This window comes from Sinohyriopsis cumingii, chromosome 19, assembly GCF_028554795.1.
Source record: "Sinohyriopsis cumingii isolate HCF-2022 chromosome 19, ASM2855479v2, whole genome shotgun sequence".
Lineage (NCBI taxonomy): Eukaryota > Metazoa > Mollusca > Bivalvia > Unionida > Unionidae > Sinohyriopsis > Sinohyriopsis cumingii.
The window spans coordinates 48,859,224-48,882,200 of NC_142979.1; the positions used below are offsets into that span (position 1 = coordinate 48,859,224).

General features: G+C 33.5%; 1 protein-coding gene across 1 annotated transcript in view; it reads right to left on the minus strand.

Annotated features, from left to right (window-relative positions):
- Window positions 1-731: 731 nt before the first annotated feature.
- The window catches only part of LOC149775665 (putative aminopeptidase PLBD2), a 37,962-nt gene continuing 15,716 nt past the window's right edge, over window positions 732-22,977 (minus strand). The window contains exons 6-11 of the mRNA XM_089944147.1: window positions 19,516-19,676; window positions 14,645-14,737; window positions 13,709-13,780; window positions 11,354-11,506; window positions 10,325-10,484; window positions 732-4,296 (exon numbers count right to left, since the gene is read on the minus strand). Coding sequence (XP_089800273.1) covers window positions 4,093-4,296; window positions 10,325-10,484; window positions 11,354-11,506; window positions 13,709-13,780; window positions 14,645-14,737; window positions 19,516-19,676 — 843 coding nt within the window. The 3' untranslated portion in view covers window positions 732-4,092. The remainder of the gene's footprint in view (window positions 4,297-10,324; window positions 10,485-11,353; window positions 11,507-13,708; window positions 13,781-14,644; window positions 14,738-19,515; window positions 19,677-22,977) is intronic.

The following is a 22,977-nucleotide window of genomic DNA, read 5'->3' on the forward strand; positions in this document are numbered from 1 at the left end:
ACAACTTGTGATTAATTCTAATCATGTCTCTCTGCTTGAAGACAATATCTGGCTATATCTACCATTCTACTTGTTTAAAAAAAAGGACATTTTGGCTGTGTCTTACCATTTTTACCTACATAAAAACAACATTTGGCCATGTCCTGCCATATCTACCTACTTAAAAACAACATTTGATTGGTTTTTGACTATGGTCATTTTGTAGCATGATCTGCGAGACTCGTATGTACTTAACTTCTGCCTGGACACATGAATCCTGATGGATCAGAGATAACTGGAAAATTAAAACTTAAATCATACCAAGTTTCACAAGCATAAAATGGTGTCAACAAACAAACCTTAAATTGTGAAAATATTGGTCACATTTATGACAGTAATTTGAAGGCAGCTATATCAGACCTGTTAAAGATGAGCAAACATTTTATGTTGTGAAAATGCCACATGTACCATAATTTAAAAATCTGATGATAATGATTAACAGTACTCTTTACATAGTTTGTGTATAATGAGAACTAATATTATACATCATGCAACAAATGTGTACAAAATAAAATAGAGAAAAACTGCTAATGGAAATAGTATAGTATGTAAGATGAAACCTTATCTTGTAAGTTTAGATCACTTTCCTATTCAGATCACCATATATCAGTCATGTTATCTTTGGAGGGTGGGGGTGGTATTTTATGTCTGATTCTGAGGTGACAATGATAATAAAAATAAATGACAAAACATCAATTAGTAACCCATTTCATTTTGTGTACAATTTACATTGATTGATGACTTATATCAATGTTCCAGAGAAACAATACACCAAATAATGAATTTGGTAATAATAAGTTCATTTTTATCAAAACTTATGGCATATTTGTAAGGAACATACATCTAGTGTGAAGTATATATCACAGACATGTTTTATGCAAACTTACAAAATATGGCTGATCACTTACACCAAGAATAAGCTATTAAACCTCTTACACTGTAACTGACATGTTTTAATATCTAGTCCAACATCTTCACTGAAATCTCATCTTTTCATTCAGTCCATGTTTTCTAATTCATTTAATCCATTGTTCTCATTTTATCAGATATATATATATATATATATATATATATATATATATATATATATATATTTATATATGTGTGTGTGTGTGTGTGTCTGTGTTAATGTAGTAATTTTTAATAAATGTAGTAATTTTTATAATGAAGCTACCACAAATTAGTTAACTGTATCTAAAATGAATTTTACCTTTCATAATTTGAAAATAACCCAAGGGTATTTCAAATTATTAACAAAAGTCAGCTAGAGATGACACCCCCCCCACTTCCCTGCTTATGTAAAGACTTCTATTGAAAGTATCTTATAGACTGTCATTCTCAATTTATATACTACTTTTGATAGTACTCTAATGTGCAACAATTTCAAATTTTATAATTTTAATGCTAGTAGCCTATGGTCCACTACTCTCAAATTTTATACTACTTATACTAGTAGCCTATGATCTACCACTCCCAAATTTTATACTCTCTTGCTAGAAGCCTATGGTCCACCACTCTCAAATTTTATACTACTTATGCTAGAAGCCTATGATCTACCACTCCCAATTTCTATACTACTTTTGCTAGTAGCCTATGGTCCACAAACTCCCAGTTTTTCTATTACTTTTGCTAGAAGCCTATGGTCCACCACTCTCAAATTTTATACTACTCTTGCTAGAAGCCTATGGTCCACCACTCTCAATTTTTATACTATTAATGCTAGTACCCTATGGGGCAACACTCTCAGTTTTGATACTATTAATGCTAGTACCCTAAGGGGCAACACTCTCAGTTTTGATACTATTAATGCTAGTACCCTAAGGGGCAACACTCTCAGTTTTGATACTACTTATGCTTGTAACCAATGGTTTGTCACTTTCAATTTTGATACTATTTACACCAGAACCCTATGGTCTGTCACTTTCAGTTTTGTATGCTATGTATGCTAGAATCCTATGGTCTGTCACTTTTAATTTTGTATACTATGTATGCTACAATCCTATGGTCTGTGACTCAGTTTTTTTACAACCTATGCTAGTATCATGTGGTGCAACACTCACAATTTTTATATTACCTATGCTAGTAGCCAATGGTCCACCATTCTCAATTTTTATGCTAGTGCTCCATGGTACAACACTCAATGTTTATACTACTTAAAATAACAGCCTACGGTCTATGACTCAATTTTTATACTACTTATGCTAGTACCCTATGGTCTAACACTCAATTTTATATACTATCTAAGCTGCACGTTGTTTCTATGGTAACATAAAAATACAGAATGCAGATCATTCTAAGTATCAATGACATCACCATGCAACTTACTTGACACATGTACCAAGTTTGGTTAAAATATCAAGAAACACATATGTTTAAGAACAGACAGACAGCAAAAACCACAACCCCTTTATTACATACTGGGAGGATAAAACACTAGAGATGACTGAGCGATATACATCCCCAACCCAGCCTGAATGTCTGCTTTGAAACTGAATGATTTCAAGATTACATATGTAGGAAGTTCATATGTACAAAGTGTACAGGGAAGTGATAGGCAAGTTTTCCTGCATATGTGAAAGCATGAATAGTGGATGGATGATAAACAAAGAAATGGACAAAAATGTAAAAGTACTGAAACTGAAGAATAGCAAAAGACACATCTACATCACTAATCTAACATGTATTTGACATATCTACCATGGTTTGAGAGTCTTGCTATGCCAATAAAAGTGTGAACCATGGGTTGATGAACGGAAAAACAGACAAAAAATTACTAACACTAAAGACCTGAGGACTGTAAAAGGCACATTTGCATCACTAGTCCAATATGTGTACCAAGTATGACAGAGATATTTTTAATGGTTTGAGTTACATTCCAGAGACAAGTGTGAACAAAGGACAAATAGACAATAAAATGGACAAAAACAAATAATGAAAATGAAGTGTGAATAGCAAAAAGCACATCTGAACTACAAGACTAATATGTGTACAAAGTTTCATTGAGATACCTTGATGGATTTGAGAGATCTGCTCAAGAAACAAACAAGTTTATGCACCAATTAACATATATAGTTTTCCCCATATATTTTAAACAGGGGATATCAAAAATGAATCACAAATGTTCTTTATTGGTTTATACTTTGTCTTCAGCCAAAATGATTATTGATCATACTGACATTACACTGGTATGCTAGTGAGAATGCAATGCCCAACTCAGCACTACATGTGCATTCTACAGCCAAAATTCTCCCATGGACAATAATTCAGGGTTGCTTTATGAAACTGTTTAATTTCCGCAAACGATGAAGGTTTCTACCCATATGCTAGTAAATGTTATGATCGTTGTGAATAAGAATTTTCTTAATAAAATGGAACCAATTAATAACAAATTCAAAAGACAAATGTCTTCAAATATACTAAGTTTCATTAGGAATGTTAATAAATTCAAAATATAATCACTACCAGTTCATTATTTCTGATTTATTTAAAATTTCTATCTGCAAATTTAATCTGATTTACTACATGCTAGTACAAATTAATCAAATGTACTACATGTTATTACAAATTAATCAAATGTACTACATGTTAGTACAAATTAATCAAATGTACTATATGTTAGTACAAATTAATCAAATGTACTACATGTTAGTACAAAGTGATACAGTTTACTACAGGTTAGTACAAATGAATCAAATCTACTACATGTAAGTATAAATTACTCAGATTTACTAGTTAATACAATTTAATCAGATTTACTAGTTAATACAATTTAGTCAGATTTTACAGTATATCTAACAACAACAATGACATAAAATTTAAACTGATATTTTCTCATAACTTTAAAAAGGAAAATATTCATATTGTAATGATATTAAATTCATATCAAACAATCAAATAAATGATTTATAACATCTGAGTAAAAATTAATTTATCTCAGTCATTAACAGAATAAGAAATTGGTATATATAAATGACATGCAACAGCTATTTAATTGGATTACACTTAATGTAAAAAAGTACCATTACTTATTTAAGTTTTTCTCTATAATTCTCATCACAATTTGCATAAAACCTTCAAATCATTATCTAATGCTGTCCCATTGAAGTATATTGGGTCAAACTTATAAAGGTCTGGTAGCCCAATGTGTGGGACATCCTTAAAATCTGAAGAGCTCCATTGGAAAGGAGGGAGATCATCCCAGGTTGGTCCAGAAATGGCTTTGAACTTCAACGCTTTAAACATGTCACTGTCTGTTACCTATATAAGAAAACACAAGAGAAAAATCAAGGTAAACTCATGTTTGGGTTTTAAAAAAATACATTTACAGTCAAATAAACTGAGAGTAAGGACCATCTTTCCTCATCCAGTTAATGAGGAAATGTAAGAAAGTAACATAACTACTTGTCCTGAAGAAAAAAACATCTAGCAATTTTGATTTCAGTGTGTGAATCATGTTGAAAGCGTAAGTTCTGTGCAGAATGTGGTATGTCACCTGCAAATGATGTTATGATTCTGCCGAAAAATGTTATAAATAATGGAGTTTCTCACCTGTATGTAGTATTAGGTAGGGTCCTGCAGAATCACATGTTGAGAGCATAAGTGTACTGCAAAATGTGACATCTCACCTGTGAGTAGTGTTAGGATAATTCCTGCAGAGTCACATGTAGAGAGCACAAGTGTGCTGCAAAATGTGATGCCTCACCTGTGAGGAGTGTTAGGATAATTCCTCCAGAGTCTCTTGTAGAGAGCATAAGTGTACTGCAAAATGTGACGTCTCACCTGTGAGTGGTGTTAGGATAATTCCTGTAGAGTCACATGTTGAGAGCATAAGTGTAATGCAAAATGTGATGTCTCACCTGTGAGTGGTGTTAAGATAATTCCTGCAGAGTAACATGTAGAGAGCACAAGTGTACTGCAAAATGTGACGTGTCACCTGTGAGTAGTGTTAGGATAGGTCCTGCAGAGTCACATGTAAAGAGCATAAGTGTACTGCAAAATGTGATGTCTCACCTGTGTGTAGTGTTAGGATAGGTCCTTCAGAGTCACATGTTGAGAGCATAACAAGCATTCTGCAGAATGAATTGTCTCGCCTGTGAATAGTATTTGGATTCTGCTTCCACACCCAGTACAGGAACTTAACAATACATTTTTGTAAAAAGTTTGGACATATCAATATTCAAAACAAAAGTGAAGTAGCATACAGCCACTGATGTAGAAGATTTGTGACTTAAAATCATTAAGAATGTTGACACACTCCACCAGCATCTGAAAAGTGATAAAGTATTTGCTTACCCTGCCATTTGTTTGTACCCAACTACTGAAATTAAAACGAAAACCATCATGGCTATGCAAAATGCACAAAACATTTTAATCCTAAATATATAATTTCTAACCTGACTGTCACCGTTGTCAATTTAATCCTAAATATATAATTTCTAACCTGACTGTCACCATTGTCATTTTAATCCTAAATATATAACTTCTAACCGAACTGTCACCATTGTCATTTTACTCCTAAATATATATGAGAGTTACATCTTTCTATTTTGTTACATTTTTAAAAAATAGAAATATAAAATAATGACATTGCAAATATTGGATGCAGGTAACAGTTTTTCCTGAAAATGGACCATTCTAGAAATCAGAACTGGAAAGTGAACAGTCTGTCTGACTGTTTACAGTGACAGCTTCTGTTTGGTTTGAAATGCTAACAAGATGACAATGATAGGGACCACATGGCAACAATCAAGTTGGAAATTATACATTGAGTAATAGACTAAGTTTTGTGCATTTTTAATATCCTTGATGCATTTCATTTTTAAAACCAGCAGGAGGATAAGCAATTACCATTAATCTGTTTTGCCATTCACAGGTGAGACAAAAACCAGGAGAAGCCAAATTATGAGACTCCCTTTTTGTCAAGCTTACCTTTTATTTCGCTAGACTAGAAAGTAAAATAAAACTGTAATAATGTGCTTAATCTAACAAGATGCCCAAGTGGATCTGAGATTGCTCATCTGACCAACATACACCTAATAACCTGAGCGGCTGGACAAAACATTTGGTCATCAGGATGGTTCTTGTTCTTGTTGCATATCTGATCGCACACCAGCAGCACTGGTCCTGAATTGAAATATCTTTATGTATGGATGCTGGTCAAATTCTCTTCAGCATTTGTTGTTTTTTTTTTTTTTTTTAAAGTTGTGTAAATGCACTGTACGTTTAGTAACAACAGCCATATTTGAAGAAAGAAGTTAGGGCACTTTTGTCATATCTGGCAGAACTCTGTTGAGTAGTTATTTAGAAAAAGTTATTAATGGTTCTGCTATTTTTAAAAACAGCAGTCATATTTGATGGCAGATTAGCATCATTTGTAAAAACGTAAAAGCTCTGTATGCCAGAATGCTTTCATTTTTTTCACAAAAGCACCAAAAATAAATGAATTCACAGTATATGATAACAAAAAGACTGTGACAAGTTTGTTTCAATCCAGACCAAAATATTTATTCACCAATCAGGCTCAGGCAAACTGAACCTACCTGGCTGAAATCGATCAAGCAATATATATTCTGTGTTCAACATAATACTTGCACATGCATTCCTAAGTACACACTATTCCTTTTTATTAAAGCCAAAAAACAAGAGCCCCATGAAAGAACTGGCACTCTTCTGGCCAAATAGAATTTTCTGGAATTCAAGTATATTTCTTTTTTAAAAATGCTGAGTGTTAAAACCATCTCTGCTATATTTGAGCAATATTAAGAGTTTCCAAGAGGATGCTAATACTACCACTGGCAGTCACCAAACACCATGTCAATATGACCATCCAATCAGGAATAAGTATTATAAATTAAAGATGGCTGCTATAGTGGTCCTATTAGAAGCCAAATCAGCACCATTTTAATTTAGAACTTGATATCATAAGAAGTCTTCTAGTGCAAACCTATATCAACATGATTTTGCATTAGGAGGTGTAGCATTAACAAGAATTTCAAGATGGCAGCCATATTGGAAGTCAGATCAACACAATTTTCACCTAGCTCTAACTAGACATCACATGAAAGCCTTTTGGTGACAATGATCACTCTTCCAGGAGTAGTAGTAGTAATGGTGGCGCTCACCAGATAATATGTACTTTTGAGAGAGTGACGTATGTAAGGTGAAGTAGTTCGCATTTAAAACAAGCACAGTGGAGAGAATGTTTGCATACCTCTATGCTACATTAATGTAATGTGGATGATATTTCTTTTGGATATTGTACTTTTGGAAATTTTACATGATTTAAGCACACTGCTAACTAAAATGACTGCTCCCTTGTGTTAAAAAATCAGTCTGAATTAGTCTAAAGTACACTATACATAGCAGCTATTAAAATAGGGAAAATGAATTTTGCCAGACTAGACAATACCAGCTTCTGAAAGTGCAATGAATGAATTACCAAATATATAAAATGTAAAAAAAGTTATCGGCTCTTTTTTATACAATTTACCTCTGAAGTTCAGGAAGTGAAAATGACCAAGTAGAGCTAGCACTTTTTTGAAAGGTGCACATTTGAAGTAAGGCCAAGCTGTATACTCTATAACCCATAGTACACCCATCAATCATACACCAAAATAAAGGGAATTAAAGGTTCTTTGCATTATACCTAAGATATACAAGGTCTTTTTTAAATAGCCAGTATAACCAGTGAGGAAAGCCGGGGACATTCTTTTTCTTTAAAATCCTAACCCTATGCAAAATGCGAAACTGTATAGCGCCACCAATAAGGTTTTCAATATGGACATTATCATGGCCATCAGATCAGCACTAATTTCATTTAGGACCAACTAGAAAGTCTTCTCATGAGAATCCAATGTCAGTAAGTCTTTCCATTCAGAAGGAGCAGTGATGCAAGATTATCAAGATGACTGTCATAGTAGACATAGCGGACATCAGTATAATTTTCATTTAGGATGGAAGTCTTTTAGTGTTTTGAGTATCCATTCATAAAGAGATGCTAAAACAAGAGTTTGAAGATGGTGACTTATTGGATATTGGATATCATAGGGCACCATTTTAATTTAGGCCTAGGTAGACATCATACGAAGTCTTCTGATTAAAATCCCATGCTGATATGACTTTCCATTAAGAAGGAGCAGCAATAGCAAGATTTTCAAGATGGATGCCATGGCCACCATATTTCAAATCAGAACTATTTTCAGCTAGGACCAACTGTACATCACTCACAAGTCTTTCATGCTGATATAACTATCCATTCAAGAGATGTAGCAATCAGATTTTCAACATGGCCACTATGGCAGCCATACTGGATCTCTGAGCGGCACCATCCTGACTTGGGACCAACTAGACCTTGAGATGAATGTTTGTATGTGTGAAAAGTTTTATGGCAATCCTCAAAGTAGTTTATTCTTGTGGGTCAGCCGTTTTTTCCTAAGTTTTCTCGGGTTCTTCCTCCACCATTAATACTGGCCGCCATGTATAGCCTATCGTGTGCTGCAAAATGGCGTTAAACCCCACAACAACAACAACAACAACAAAGTAGTGTAGGAGGAGTTAGTATTAACAAACTTGTAATAACAGATTGACAACAGACACTGGATGACAGACAACTGTAAGCTCTTCTGGCTTGTAAATGGTAGAGCTATAACTGATAATCGGTATAAAAAAAGTTCTAGATTTAGCTCATGAAATAGTTTTTAAAAATTACTGATGATGAGATGTACTGTTCTGAAACATCAAAATTTATTGGCATTCTTCCCAACTCATTTATCTAGAAGTGCAAAAAGATACTGGAAAAATATTTATTTTTAAATTTGTTACTATTATGTACAATTTAAGAACAGGAAATTGGTTAAAATAAGTTAAATAACAACATTCAGTTAATTAAGAAAGGATATTGGAAAAAAGTTACTGCTAAATTAAGATCGTGATTTTCCATCAGAAAGAACTAATACTTGGATGTAAATAAGAAAAACAGCAAAGCAAGCTGATTTAATTATAAAATACATCATAACAGTTTATCTTGTAAATATGCACAAATTATAATAAGAAAAAGCCACTTCTAAACATCACTAAATATCAGTCATGATATGACAGCTCCACCTGAAACTTCATAATGCCATACACTACCCCAAACAGTGCTATCGATGTAGTTATCCACTGTTAAACTAGACACCATTAGAAAATATTTGGTGAAAAACAACTGCCAATATGACCATCAGTACATTCATTGTAACAGCCATAATGTGGGACACCATTTTCCTTTTGGTCCAACTGGACATTATAAGAAATCTTCTGTTGAAAACCCAAAGTAGATATGATTTTCTACTTAGGAGAAGCAGCAGTAACATGATTTTCAAGATGATCACATTTGGTGGCCACATTTGGTGTTATATCACCATCATTTTCACCCAGGACCAAAATGAAGAAATATCAATATTTCAAGATGTCTGCTGGAGTGGCTGTATTGGATGTCTGGTTTGTGCAATTTTCATTTAGGATATTAATACCTGATCAGGAATTACTTTTTTCATTTAGGATCAACTAGACATCATGAGAAGTGTTCTGGTGAAACCCCATCTCAAAATGATTCTTTGTTAAGGAGGTATAGCAATAAGATTTCCAAGATTTCCATATTGGATGTCTCATTAACACATTTTGATTTAGGACCAACTAGACATCTTAAGAAGTCTTTAGTGAAAACCTCATGTTTTGATATGTCCATCCATTTTGAAGAAGAAGAGATTTTCAAAAGCCCATCCATTTTGAAGAAGTAGAGATTTTCAAAATGGCTGCTGTGGCAGTCATATTGGATGTCTGTGCAGCATCATTTTCAATTACTAGACCTTGGGATGAATGTATGTTTAATTGCCATCCTCTAAGTAGTTTGGTTGGCCCAGGATAGCAAACTTGTGTGACAGACAATGACCAATGAAGAACAGGCCATACCATAAGTTCTTCTGATGTATGACCAGGAAAGACAAATATCAATCAGTGAGTGCAAGCATCCCAAATTCAGCTTACCTCATGAGAGAATGGTGGTTGCTAACCACCCACCCCACCCATTCATGATTTTGCTTGGAAACTACCACCATGAATATCTGGTTCCTTGATACCACTTTACTTTGAAGGTTAATTTAGTCTAACAAACAGATAAAACATCTTTTTTTGTGCTTTAATAGTGAAACCATATTGAAAGAAAGTGAATATCAAAGAACAGATACACCACATTGTACAACTGACATAAACAAAATTAAAGGTTAGATTTATAAAATGTGTCTAATACCTTCATGTCTGTGCCCCCATGGAGACGATGACCAAGAGCCCCAAAAGGATATTTGCCATCAGCAGGGTTTAGGTCGCTACGGGCAGAGATGCCATTTTCCCCGCTGTAAGGTGGGGAACAGTCACACTTTGATAGTGGATCTTTCTTGAAGTTATTGTATCTGGGAATAAAGATTGTGATAGCTTAAATATGCATATAAATAACATACAACCAATGTAGGAATACATGCAAATTTGTACTCATGCAGAATGGTCATATATACTCTTTGGCGTTTATCCTTCACATTATTCAGAGTTTATTTATCCTTTATACTCTTCAGAGCTGAATACTAATTCGTAAAAATTGTGAAAATTATAGCCAAGAAAACATCAGGGCAAATGTTAATATCAAGTTTATAAGCAAGGTAGCAAATAACAATAAAAATAGCAACAATAAAATCTTTAAAATGGCTACCATAGTAGCCACAACAATAACAAACTCTAAGAATAGCTACCATGGTGGCCATAACTATAACAAAATATCTAAAGATGGCTACCACTGTGGTCATATCCACAGGAACACTTTGAAGATGGTTACCATGGTGGTCATAACAATGACAAAGTCTCTCAGATAGCTACCATGATGGCCATAACATAAACATCATCTTGAAGATGATTACCACAATGGCGATAACAACAATAAAACCTTAATGATAGTTACTATGGTAACCATAACAATAACATATGCTGTATGATGGCTACCATAATGGCCATTTAAATGTCAGATCTTTTTTTATTTTCGATTAATTCAATACAGTAAGGATTGCTTTTGTGAAAACCAATCTAAATAGAACCAGTCATTTGAAAAAATTAAAAATAACAAGATTTTTATATAGGCTGCCATGGCATCTGTATTGATTAGGACAGTGGTACATTTTAATGTAAAAAACAATAATATTTGGTAAATAATGCCTTTAGGAAAATCCTGTTTCATGTTCTCTCCTCTTGCAGGTTATCAGCAAAATGAAATAAGCCTGATCTGGGTACTTGCCTCATAAGTCTTGTCATGGACTCTAAGTCCTTCACCAGCACATTATCTCGTCTAAAAATTTGGGCTCTTGGTGACTTGTCATAAGTAAACCAGTCTCCATACTTAGCTACATTCTCCTGCTGTCCACTCATATTGAAGATCTTTTCACAGAAGCTGGAAACAAAAGATAAATTACTATAAAGCAAGTCACTGTCTTCTTATTACAGTTGTGCACAAGATCAATATCACATCTCAGTCTCATCAATCAGCAAATCAGATTACATATGATCTAGTCAAACGTGCTGTTATCCAATCAGATTAAATATAATCAAGTCAAACAAGTAGTAAGCCAATCAGATTATATATAATCAAGTCAAACATTTTGTTAGCCAATCAGATTACATATAATCTACTCTTTTGTTAGCCAATCATATTACATATAATCTACTCTAATAATCTACTTTTGACACCACTGCTCCTGCAATCAGCTGAGTTTATTTAGGGAACAGAACTCAAGTAGCTGGCTACATAAATATTCATTCTGACATTGACTGTCAAAGAAAGAAACATCAATATAAGCAAAACTTGATGTGCTTTGGTATAAGCTACTTAAAGGTTGCCTGACAACTGCTAATTTATGGAGACAATACTGGATTTCTTGACAGGTTTAATTTACTTTCTTATATAAACAGAAACTATTTTTCCATGCAAAGGCCAATGACTCCATATCATGGGGGAGTAGGGAAGGGGTATTTATATTCATATAAGTAGGTATCTTTTGCCCCCATATTTTTCCAGACTCAATCTAAAGGGATTTGTTTCTTTTTTAAACCACACTCTCCTAAAACCTCCCTCTCCACAGTGACAACATTTTTGTCATTCTAAGAAACCAGCACCTAATATAAAGAGAGGAAAAATCTAGTCAATCAAGTGATTTTTTGTTAAGATTTTCATAATGAAAGTTGCTCATTTTTAAGGCTTGGATTTTAGTCTTCTCCATGCTCAATTAAAAACCACATTTCAGTCAATTTTAGAAAAGCTGATTTCAACATTCAAAACATCATAGGTTTGATATTTGTCTGAAAAGCAGGCCAAGAGGGTAAAATCTTGTACCTCCCCAGAAAGAAAAAAAATTATCCTTGTAAAATACTGCAGACCAAATGATCCTATTCCAAACAAACTGAAACGTCCCTCACAGGGACTGGTGCTCTACTGGCTTAAATGAATTTCCTGGGCTCCACAATGACTCCGTTTCTGCTTTCTTCTATTCTTTTTAACTGCTGGGCACTGAAATCATCTCTGACATACTTTGGAAACTGCAACATACTTAACTTGGAAACAGCTAATTTGTGTGAGGCAACATGTTCACAATATACTTTTATGTGCAGAACAGAAATCTATGTCAAGGCCTTTGACAGCAAACCTGATATTACAAACTAAAGATTTTAAAACTTATCTCAAATGATACCATGATATACCCATATGCTAAGTTTGGTTCAAACAATACCAAGATATACCCATACACCAAGTTTGGTTCAATCTACAAATGACATTTTTTTAGAAAAGAAAAAAGTTATTTAAGTGCTATCATTCAAAGCTTTCTTCAGAGATATCTACAAACTGGGTGTGATAAAAAATTCAATTATACTTCTTTGTGTTACCATGCTCAGAAGCCAGTTGCAGCTAAAAACTGAGTATAGATTTCTGACATTAAAAACAATGTCAGTGAGATGACTATCAATCTGTTACCAGAATACAGCTAAATACAAAGTCAAAATTCATTTGTATATGAACAAATCACTGTCTTCATTGAAATACAAAAATGCAAGCAATTATCTTTGACTTGACCCAAGGTAAATTAGGTCTGTTTTTAACTTTATTCACCAATGATAATAATAATAATAATAATAATAATAATAATACCGGTAATAATAATAATAATAATAATAATAATAATGCTAATAATGATAATAATAATAATAATGCTTTATTTATAGAGTTTGACTCATTAGTCAATGACTATTCTCCCTTTAAGCCCTCTAAGGAGAGTAGAACAATGCACATTATATGAAGATAACAATAATTACTGTTTACTTTAAAATGTTTAGTATCAAAATACTAAATTCCATTATCTATTAGAAGCATATACATGCTCATGATATCTCTTCTTAAATACTCTAATATTTTCAGCAGATTTTACATTGACTAAGGTTTAGATGTCTCTATACTCCACTTTATTGCGGATGAAGATCTCCTTAGGTTCACATTTTAACCACTTCAGATAACCAAGCTTGGTTCACCCTCATCTAACCAATTCTGCTAGAAATCGTTATTTATTATTGGTAGACATAGAATATATTCAAGATGTACACTTACGGAATGTTGTAACTGGGCCAATATGTCTGGTTCTTCAGTAACTCGGTCATATCCATATGCATGATGAAGCCTCTAGAGAAAATAAACATTTCCAAAGAAAAATTAAAGTTCTGGGTAATGGCTGGAATTTAGTCTAAGGAAGAATACAAGATCAGTATTTTTTTTCTAAGATAAACATGATTAAGTACCTCTATAATTTTGTTTTGATAGTATAATAATACCTTTGAAATTTAATTATCAAATAATAATACCATTGAAATTTAATTACCAAATCTTACGGAAATACTATCTGAAGAATAGTGGTTTGTGTGCAATAAATAATTTTATGAGAAAATGGAGACTCTTCACATATTTACATTTTATCTTGTTAAAAAATATATTTATATTTACTTAGAATGGTTTCTCTTCCTTCATTTTTGGCTTTGTACATTTTAATCAACACCAATATAGCCAGTAGTGTGCTGACATGCTTTTGAACTCTAAACATACATACATACATACATATACACACTTTCTGAAAAAATACTTTATCGAATCAAGTTAAAATAAGAAGCACAGCACAGGAATTCAGTAATTCATGGGAGATATTTGAAAAAATCTGATGAAATTAGCTACAATACCTTTTCCCCTGAGTAATAACTTCATAAATTACTGTCATACATTTCTAAGCACATCTGTGGAAATAAGCATCTTTGACAAATACAGTATACCAAATGTACTTGCTTATAAGATGAGTCCACCTGCAAACTGCACAGACCCAGATCTACCATAGCATAATGCATAATGCACTGATTGATCTGAGTATATGCAGTCTGTTTAGGAGTAATCAGCAGAACAAGCAACACAGACCCTGATCTACCAGTACATTATGTAATTGTTGATAAGGGTCTGTGCTGTTTGCAGTTGAACTTGTAATTACAGTATTTATTCACTTACGGAATCTGTTCCAGAATTGTCAGAAGTCCTTTGGATGGAACAACCCCAGGTTCAAATTTGTTATAATCAACAATCATCCACTGATTATTGTACCTGAAATACAACAAAAAAAATATTGTACAGGATTAATGGTTTGTTTCTGTCATGTAAGAATGATCACTGCTGAACTTCATCAAAATTAAAATTTGAGCAACCATATTCCATTGTTACTAAAAGCCATAAATCAAAACAAAATAAATAAATGTAAAATTGGTTGTTCACCATAAAACATTTTATTATAAACTCATTTTTTTCTCCATTAACTTTACATTATCAGAACTGTACAGTATTCTATGATATTGAACACCTTGATACTGCATGCACATACATGACACGTGTGTATAAAAATAGTATATTAGATGTAATGTACATGCTCGAAAAAAGTATGTGGAGTACGGTCACTTATAAGTAGATAAAAAAAACTGCATAGAGCCAGATCTGCAGTCACATTATCTGGGCTTATGTAGTTTTTTAGGCCTAATCAGTGAAACAAACAAAACAGACACTGATCTGCCAGCGAATTTTGTAATGTAAAATCAGAGACTATGTTAACTGCAGTTGGACTTGACTTGTAAGTGAGTGTATATGGCTTCAGTATGTTGCTGCATAAAATCTTTAGTTTAACAACTTGTATTAAGCTGTTAACTGTAATATAAAGAACAGGTATCACAGAATTTCCATTTCTTTTCTTTTAAACAAAGGTTGTTGCTTTATATTGTTTGCATTTATAAAAATTCTTTTCATCATTTTATATGGAACTACACTTGTCCCCTTCATATATGGCCACCTCTTCTGCTCCAAAAAAGTGGCCTTATAAAAGGGGGAGCCTATCATGTGGGTGTCAAAATGGTTTAGATATATTATTTTGTTGTTGGTCAAGACGGAGAGGCCTCTTTTTAGAGGAGCTTCTAAAGATAGGGACCACTATATGTTCTGATTATATCATGATGATATAAAAGTTTCTCTCCAAAATCTAACAACAATGGTACCTAGGTGTAGTCAATGACCTCACAGTGATAGGGCAATAATGGAAGACTGATAAAATATTATAGTCTAATGTCCCAGATCATTCATATTTTAAGTCAGACAAGTAAAAGTTTCCAAAGCGCATGTTCAGGATAAGTGCTTTTCCCTACTTTAACTCTAATTCTCCTACTTCAGTCTCTTGAGCTACTTTTACCTGACCATTTATGCCCTCTGGGAATGCTTTAATTTACCTTTCTTCATTCATTCATTCACATTCCGTTAAACTACAGCAAGTTGTCCTTGACAATGGTCACAAGTGTACAGATTCTAGTATTACTTTACTGTATATTGGGCGACCAAACTATAAACCAATCAAAACACTTCAAAAACAAAATAAATCCAGCATGATAAATTGGCAGTGTTTTAAATGACTTGTTTCATGTATAATCAACCTAGATCGCCCTTTGATTTCAAGCAAGTGAGTTGATGCAATGAAATTAATGATAGGCACTTTACTGACATAAGTGTCTTTTTCCTTTAAGAACCAATTAGATAATATGTATTAGGTCTCTAATTTTGTAACTGATTATATAGTGGATCAACTGCATCTCTAGCAGGGTTCATACAGAATTCTTTATGATGAATTCAAAGACTTTTCCCAAACTTTCAAAGACTACAAACATAGATTTCCAATACCTATTTTCACTATCATTTAGTATACAAGTTATGTTATATGAGAAAACAATAAATGCAAAATACTACAATATTGTTTAATGATGAAATGAAACTGAATGGGTCATCAAAATAAGGAAACCAGGAAAACTCAACTACATCTGAATCTAACAACCTTGGACAAATTTATTTGTGATTATGGAAAGAAATTAAAATGTTTGGGTTTATTTCAATTTTCAAAGTCTTTTAAAGACCTCAAGGTAATCTGCTCGGTTTTCCCATACTTTCAAGGCCTTGAAAATGCTACCTCATTGTTCCCAAACTATCAAAGACCTTCAAAGACTGTATGAACCCAGTAGCAAAATAATTACACTAATTAAGGAGTGGTCTGAGTTTACACTTAAACAACAAAGTCTAAGTTATGATCACTTTAGCACCAAATGACATCTTTTTTTTTCTATTGGGATAAAATTTGTTTGCAAATTAATTTAGATTAAGAGAAGTCCTAATCACATGAAAGACATGGAAGACAGGGCTTGTGTATTATAAACATATCAAAGTGGGGAGATAAAATCCAAGGTCAACATTGAGACTGAGGTAACTGTTTCTCCAAAGAGACATAAACCAAGCTCTGTGGCAGTAAAAAATGTTAAACATGATACAACTAAGCCACAAAGGAATTTTAGACATACTGGGTTGATAATTATCCATGGCTTGAATTCACTTACTCTTTAGGAAAGATGTTTTGCAGTTACTGCAAACAATACCCACCAAAATCCCACTAGTGTATTTGTCCATCTAACCAACAAATGCAGAACTTGATTAAAGCAAGTCTCATGACAGTTTTGGACCTCATAAAGCCAATGTGAAGAAAATTCCTAATGTCAGAGTTGATATCACTCCACTAGGAAAGCCCATTTTCAAACACCATGTACTGTAGCCCAAAAAGAAAAATATTTTTCACATTGGGCTCATGTATATGGCAGTTTATCCAAGATGCAAAACCGCATTAGTCATTTAGTAAGCTGGCAATTCAATAACCATGACTTGTGATTTTTCTTTCACCCTCCCTATTTTATCCATATATAGTCATGACTGACCAATACACATATTATAAAGATTGAACAGGACAACTGTGTGATGTTCTGAACATAAAATCAAGTTGGATAAATATATACTGAACTGAATATTAAATTCATCAGAGATTTTATGTCGTTTCAATGTACATCAAACAATTCTACATTAAATTCATCATTACATTTTCATCAATTTTATAACTACAGTATATCAATAACATACAATTTTCACAATTGAACAACATTTGTAACACATATGCACAACTGTAATGCACTTAAACAGGAATCATATTTTTACAGATTCCTTGAAATATTTCTGAAAATTGTACTGTTAAAATTTGTAATTTAGACTTGTTTTTTTTATGTATTCTTTAATACTAATAATTTCTTTTTTCTTTTCTTTATTTTGATTTTCTTTTTTATTCTTATCCGTACTCTGATATCAAAATTTGTGTACATCACTGAAGATTTGATGATCAGCATGCTAGGTTATAATATATTTTGCCCCAATGCTGGGGAAAATCATTTACAAACACGCCTTAATGATTTTTCAAGCCCAACACACTGAAAGTATTTTGTTATTTATAACAATGTACTGTAGTTTCATCAATTTTTTTTGGGGGGGGCCAATTTTCGTGGTTTTCATTGTTGCCCCGAACCGCAAATTTAAATCCCCAACGAAAAATGAGCCATGCAGAATGATGCCCCCCCCCCCATTTTCTTACAGTGTTTCATTCATAGAGATTAACACAGCTACTAGTATTTGATAAATCAAGGTCAATACTGTAATATGGTAATTAAATATTAGCTTCTACATGGTTTTATTTTTTATTTTAACCTTTTGAAACAAGAATTATAAATCATTTTATATTGTTTCAATTTACATGTTCGATAAGGTATCCAATAGCCATTATTTTACACTCACTGCCTTAAATCAATATGTGAGGCAAGAAAGGATAGAGAGAAAATAGAGAAAAAGCATAAGGTATTCAAACAATAGTAATACTGAAAATGAAAGAAAAATAATACAAATTAACACTATATGAAAATTAAATTTAATACTTATTCAAATTGATTGATGTTGAAACATTTAAATCCTTCTGAAAGCACATTTCATCTTATCCATGCATTTTTAATCCAAAAGAACAGCAATCCTGTAAAATACTAAAACCATTTCTTGAAACACTATGTATATACACTAATTACAGCAAAGTATTAAAGCTAACACTTCACAGATTTTTGGATAAAGCCACAATATCAACATCGTGTCAATCAAGTCTCATGGTACTCACAAATGCTTCTCAGGTAAATAACCACCAAATTGCTGAATTAAACAAGTCCAGCTTTCTCAAAACCACTGATAATTAGGTCCTATCTTTCACTCATTGTCACATGAGCTGCAATTATCCATTCAGTGTGAATTGGCTTGACTTATGAGGTTGCAAGGTTTTACTAATACTGTGCACTGATCGTCACCAATAACATCTTTTTCCTTAATGGCATCTATGACCTGTTTAGCATACTACTAGTGGAAGTATGACTTTTATTCTTCTTTAATAACTGATTGGCCTAGTGTTGTTGGTTGCGTCAGCTTCCTTTGATGTTGAGCACTCAAACTAAAACATGGCGAAAGTGATTAACCTTGACAGATATTTTATTTGTGCTCATAGAGATGGAAGCATTGTTCAAGTGTTTTTGGCTGCATCGGCTTCGACTGATGTTTATCATTTGTGCTCATACATATGGTAGTACTGCTTTAAACTGTGAAGTGACTGCCATTTGTGTAGGAATAGTTTTATTCTTTTGTATTCTTTATTTTGGGTATTTGTAGAGGTTAAACCATGAAACAAAATACCTGTGCAAACTTTTACAGGCAAAACCATGAATTTAAGTACCCATGAAAATGCCCTTTTTTTAATACAAAACCACGAAAATTGAGCCCAACGAAAATAAATGATACTACAGTATTTAAACTAAAAAAATTAATAAATGATTGTAGATCTTCATATGCAGAAAACATCAAGTATATACAAAATTTTTAGCGAAGGATTTCAAGCAAACACGGGTCACAAGCTATTCTACATGTTGAAAGAATAGAAAACTTTTGGTGAGACTCACGTGCCACTGTTGAACTGGGAGAAGATTTGGGCCCAGTCATCTCCTGTCTTAGCCAGTCTATTAGCTACCATGGTTCTTATACCCTCCATGACACCTCCAGTAGGTTTGACAAATTTCCACAGGTCATCATTACTGTTACCAATAGTGGTCTCTAAGCTGGCCTATAAAATAGAGATAATTAGTCTCAAGACTGGTCTATAACACACAATTAGTCTCTTGTCTGTTCTACAACATACTGTAGTATCATCAATTTTTGTGGGGGACCAATTTTCATGGTTTTCGTTGACCCGATCCACGAAATTTAAATCCCCAACGAAAAATGAGCCATGTGGGATCATAATCCCCCCTTCATTTTCTTACAGTGTTTCATTCCTAGAGATTAACACAGCTACTGGTATTTTATACATCAAGGTCAATACTGTAATCTGGTAATTAAATATTAGCTTTTACATGTGTTTGTTTTATTTTTTATTTTAACCTTTTGAAATAATAATTATAAATTATTTTATATTGTCTCAATGTACACGTTCGATAAGGTATCCGATAACCATAATTTTACATTCACTGCCTTAAATCGATATGTGAGGAAAGTAAGGTTAGAGAGAAAATAGAGAAAAAGCATAAGGTATTCAAACAATAGTAATACTGAAAATGAAAGAAAAAATACAAACTAACACTATATGAAAATTAAATTTAATACTTATTCAAATCGATCCTTCATCTGAGTACAACTGTTGTTGAAACATTTAAATCCTTCTGAAAGCACATCTCATTTTATCCATGCATTTTTTATCCAAAAGAACAACAATCCTGTAAAATACTAAAACCATTTCTTTAAACACTATTATTAATGAAACACTATGTCTATACACTAATTACAGCAGATTATTAAAGTTCACATTTCACAGATGTTTGGACAAAACCACTGTATCACATCGTGTCAATCAAGTCTCATGGTACTCACAAATGCTTCTTAGGTAAATAATCCCCAAATCGCTGAATTAAACAAGTCCAGCTTTCTCAAAACCACTAATAATTAGACCTTTCACTCATTGTCGCGTAAGCTGCAATTATCAATTCAGTGTGGGGGGTGTCTAAGTCGAATTTTACCACTCTTAAGCCATTGTGTGAAAGCCATGATCATCAGAAAGTATTGATGGTGCAACTTGACTGACAGTGTTTTAAGTAAGACATCATTCATATGTACTTTAATAACTGATTGACCTAGTGTTGCTGACTCCATCGGCTTACTTTGATGCTGAGCACTCAAATGAAAACATGGCAAAAGTGATTAATCTTGACAGGTGTTTTATTTGTGCTCATATAGATGGAGGTATTGTTTTAGTGTTGTTGGCTGTGTCGGTTTTGACTGATGTTATTCACTTAGTCAAATACAGGGTGCAAGTATTAAACTTGAGAGGTCTTTCATTTGTGCTCATACAGGTGGAAGTATTGTTTTAAACATTAAAATGAACACTGTTTGCGTCGGCATAGTTTTATTCTTTTGTATTCTTTATTTCTGGGTATTTGCAGAGGTTAAACCATGAAATTAAATACCTATTAATATGCACATTTTGACAGGCAAAACCATGAATTTAAGTACCCACAAAAATGCCTCTTCTTTTTTACAAAACCACAAAAATTGAGCCCAATGAAAATAAATGATACCACAGTACATACAATTAGTCTCAGGACTGGCCTACAACATGCCAATTAGCCTCTAGTCTGGCCTACAACACAGACAATTAATCTCTAGACTGGCTTATAACATACTTACAATTAGTCTCTAGACTGGTCTACAACACGCACACATATCGTCTCAAGACTGGCCTACAACATGCAGACAATTAGTCTCAAGACTGGCCTACAACACACAGAAAACTAGTCTCCAGACTGGCCTATAACATACAGACAATTAGTCGCAAGATTGGCTTATAAAAGATGGAGAGTCTAAAGACTGGCCCATAAAAAACAGAAAATTGGTCTCTAAGCTGGCCTACAACATACAGGCAATTAGTCACTATAATGGTCTACGACAAATAGAAAATTGGTCTCTATAATAATGATAATAACAATAATAATAATAATGAGGACTTTGTATAGCGCCTAATCTTTAGAAGCTCTAAGCGCTTCACAACATTAGACAACACCTATAAGATAAAAAACATAGAATGACATGATTTAAAAAAAACACACCATGTAATTAGAAAACATAAAAAACATGCTGAAAATATTTAAGGTAGGAAACATTATTAGGTCTTTAAGTTTGTTCTTGCAGTAGAAATAAGTGAGTTTTAGAGCACTCTTGAATGGGATCATTGTGTCTTTGTGTCTAAGTTCAGTGGGCAATCCTTTCCATATAGCTGGGCCCTGGTATGCAAAAGAACGTTGTCCATATGACTTTGTTTTCATAGTGGAATTAATGAGTATATGATTGTCAGAAGACAAGTGTAAGTATCTTGCTGGTGTCTACACATGGGTGAGGTCAGATAGGTATGTTGGACTAGTGTCCGTCTGTGAAATGTAGCAGAGAACAAATTTTGTATTTGATTCTGGATTGAATGGATAGCCAGTGTAGGGTACAGAGCAGCGGGGAGGTGTGCTCTGTTCATGGTACTCTAAGCATGATCCGAGCAGCTGTGTTTGAAACTTTTTGAAGTTTCTGGAGTAGATATTGAGATGAACCAGACAGAATTGAGTTACAATAGTCCAGTCTTGAAAGTAATAATGAACACACAAGTGTTTTAGTGGCATCAACTGAAAGATATTTGCGAATGGAGCTGATGCATCTCAGCTCAAGATATGCAGCCTTGCAAATGTTCATGACAAATTGGTACAATATGAGAGTACTGTCCAGAGTAACACCTAGGTTTTGTACTTACTGTGAATTTAATGTTTGAGTTGCTGACATTTATTGTTTGAGGTAAAGGATGTGAATGAGGTCTTTGTGTTGTAATCAGAATGGTTTCAGTTTTATCATCATTCATCTGCAGCTTGTTACATGTCATCCATGATTTCACATCCGAAATGCACCTGTCTACACCTTCGATGGTAGCATCAACTTCAGTTGGGTGGCTAGATTTGTATATCTGGGTGTCATCAGTGTACAGTTGGTGATACACTGGATGATGACACTTGAGAGCGACTGAGTATATAGAATGAAGAGAACAGGTCCAAGAACAGACCCCTGTGGAACACCACAATATAGATTAACTGGGCTGGAGTGTATTCCATTTGCAGACACAATTTCTGTCCTGTTGACCAAGTAGGACTTGAACCACAGTAAGGCTGTATTGTGAATGCCAAATACATGCCAGAGATGGTGAAGTAATATATCATGGTCTATTGTGTCAAATGCTGCAGACAAATCAAAGAGGGTGAGGATTGTAATTTTTCCGCTATCCAAAGCAGAGAGAATGTCATTAACTATTTTTAGAAGAGTAGTTTCAGTACTGTGGCAAG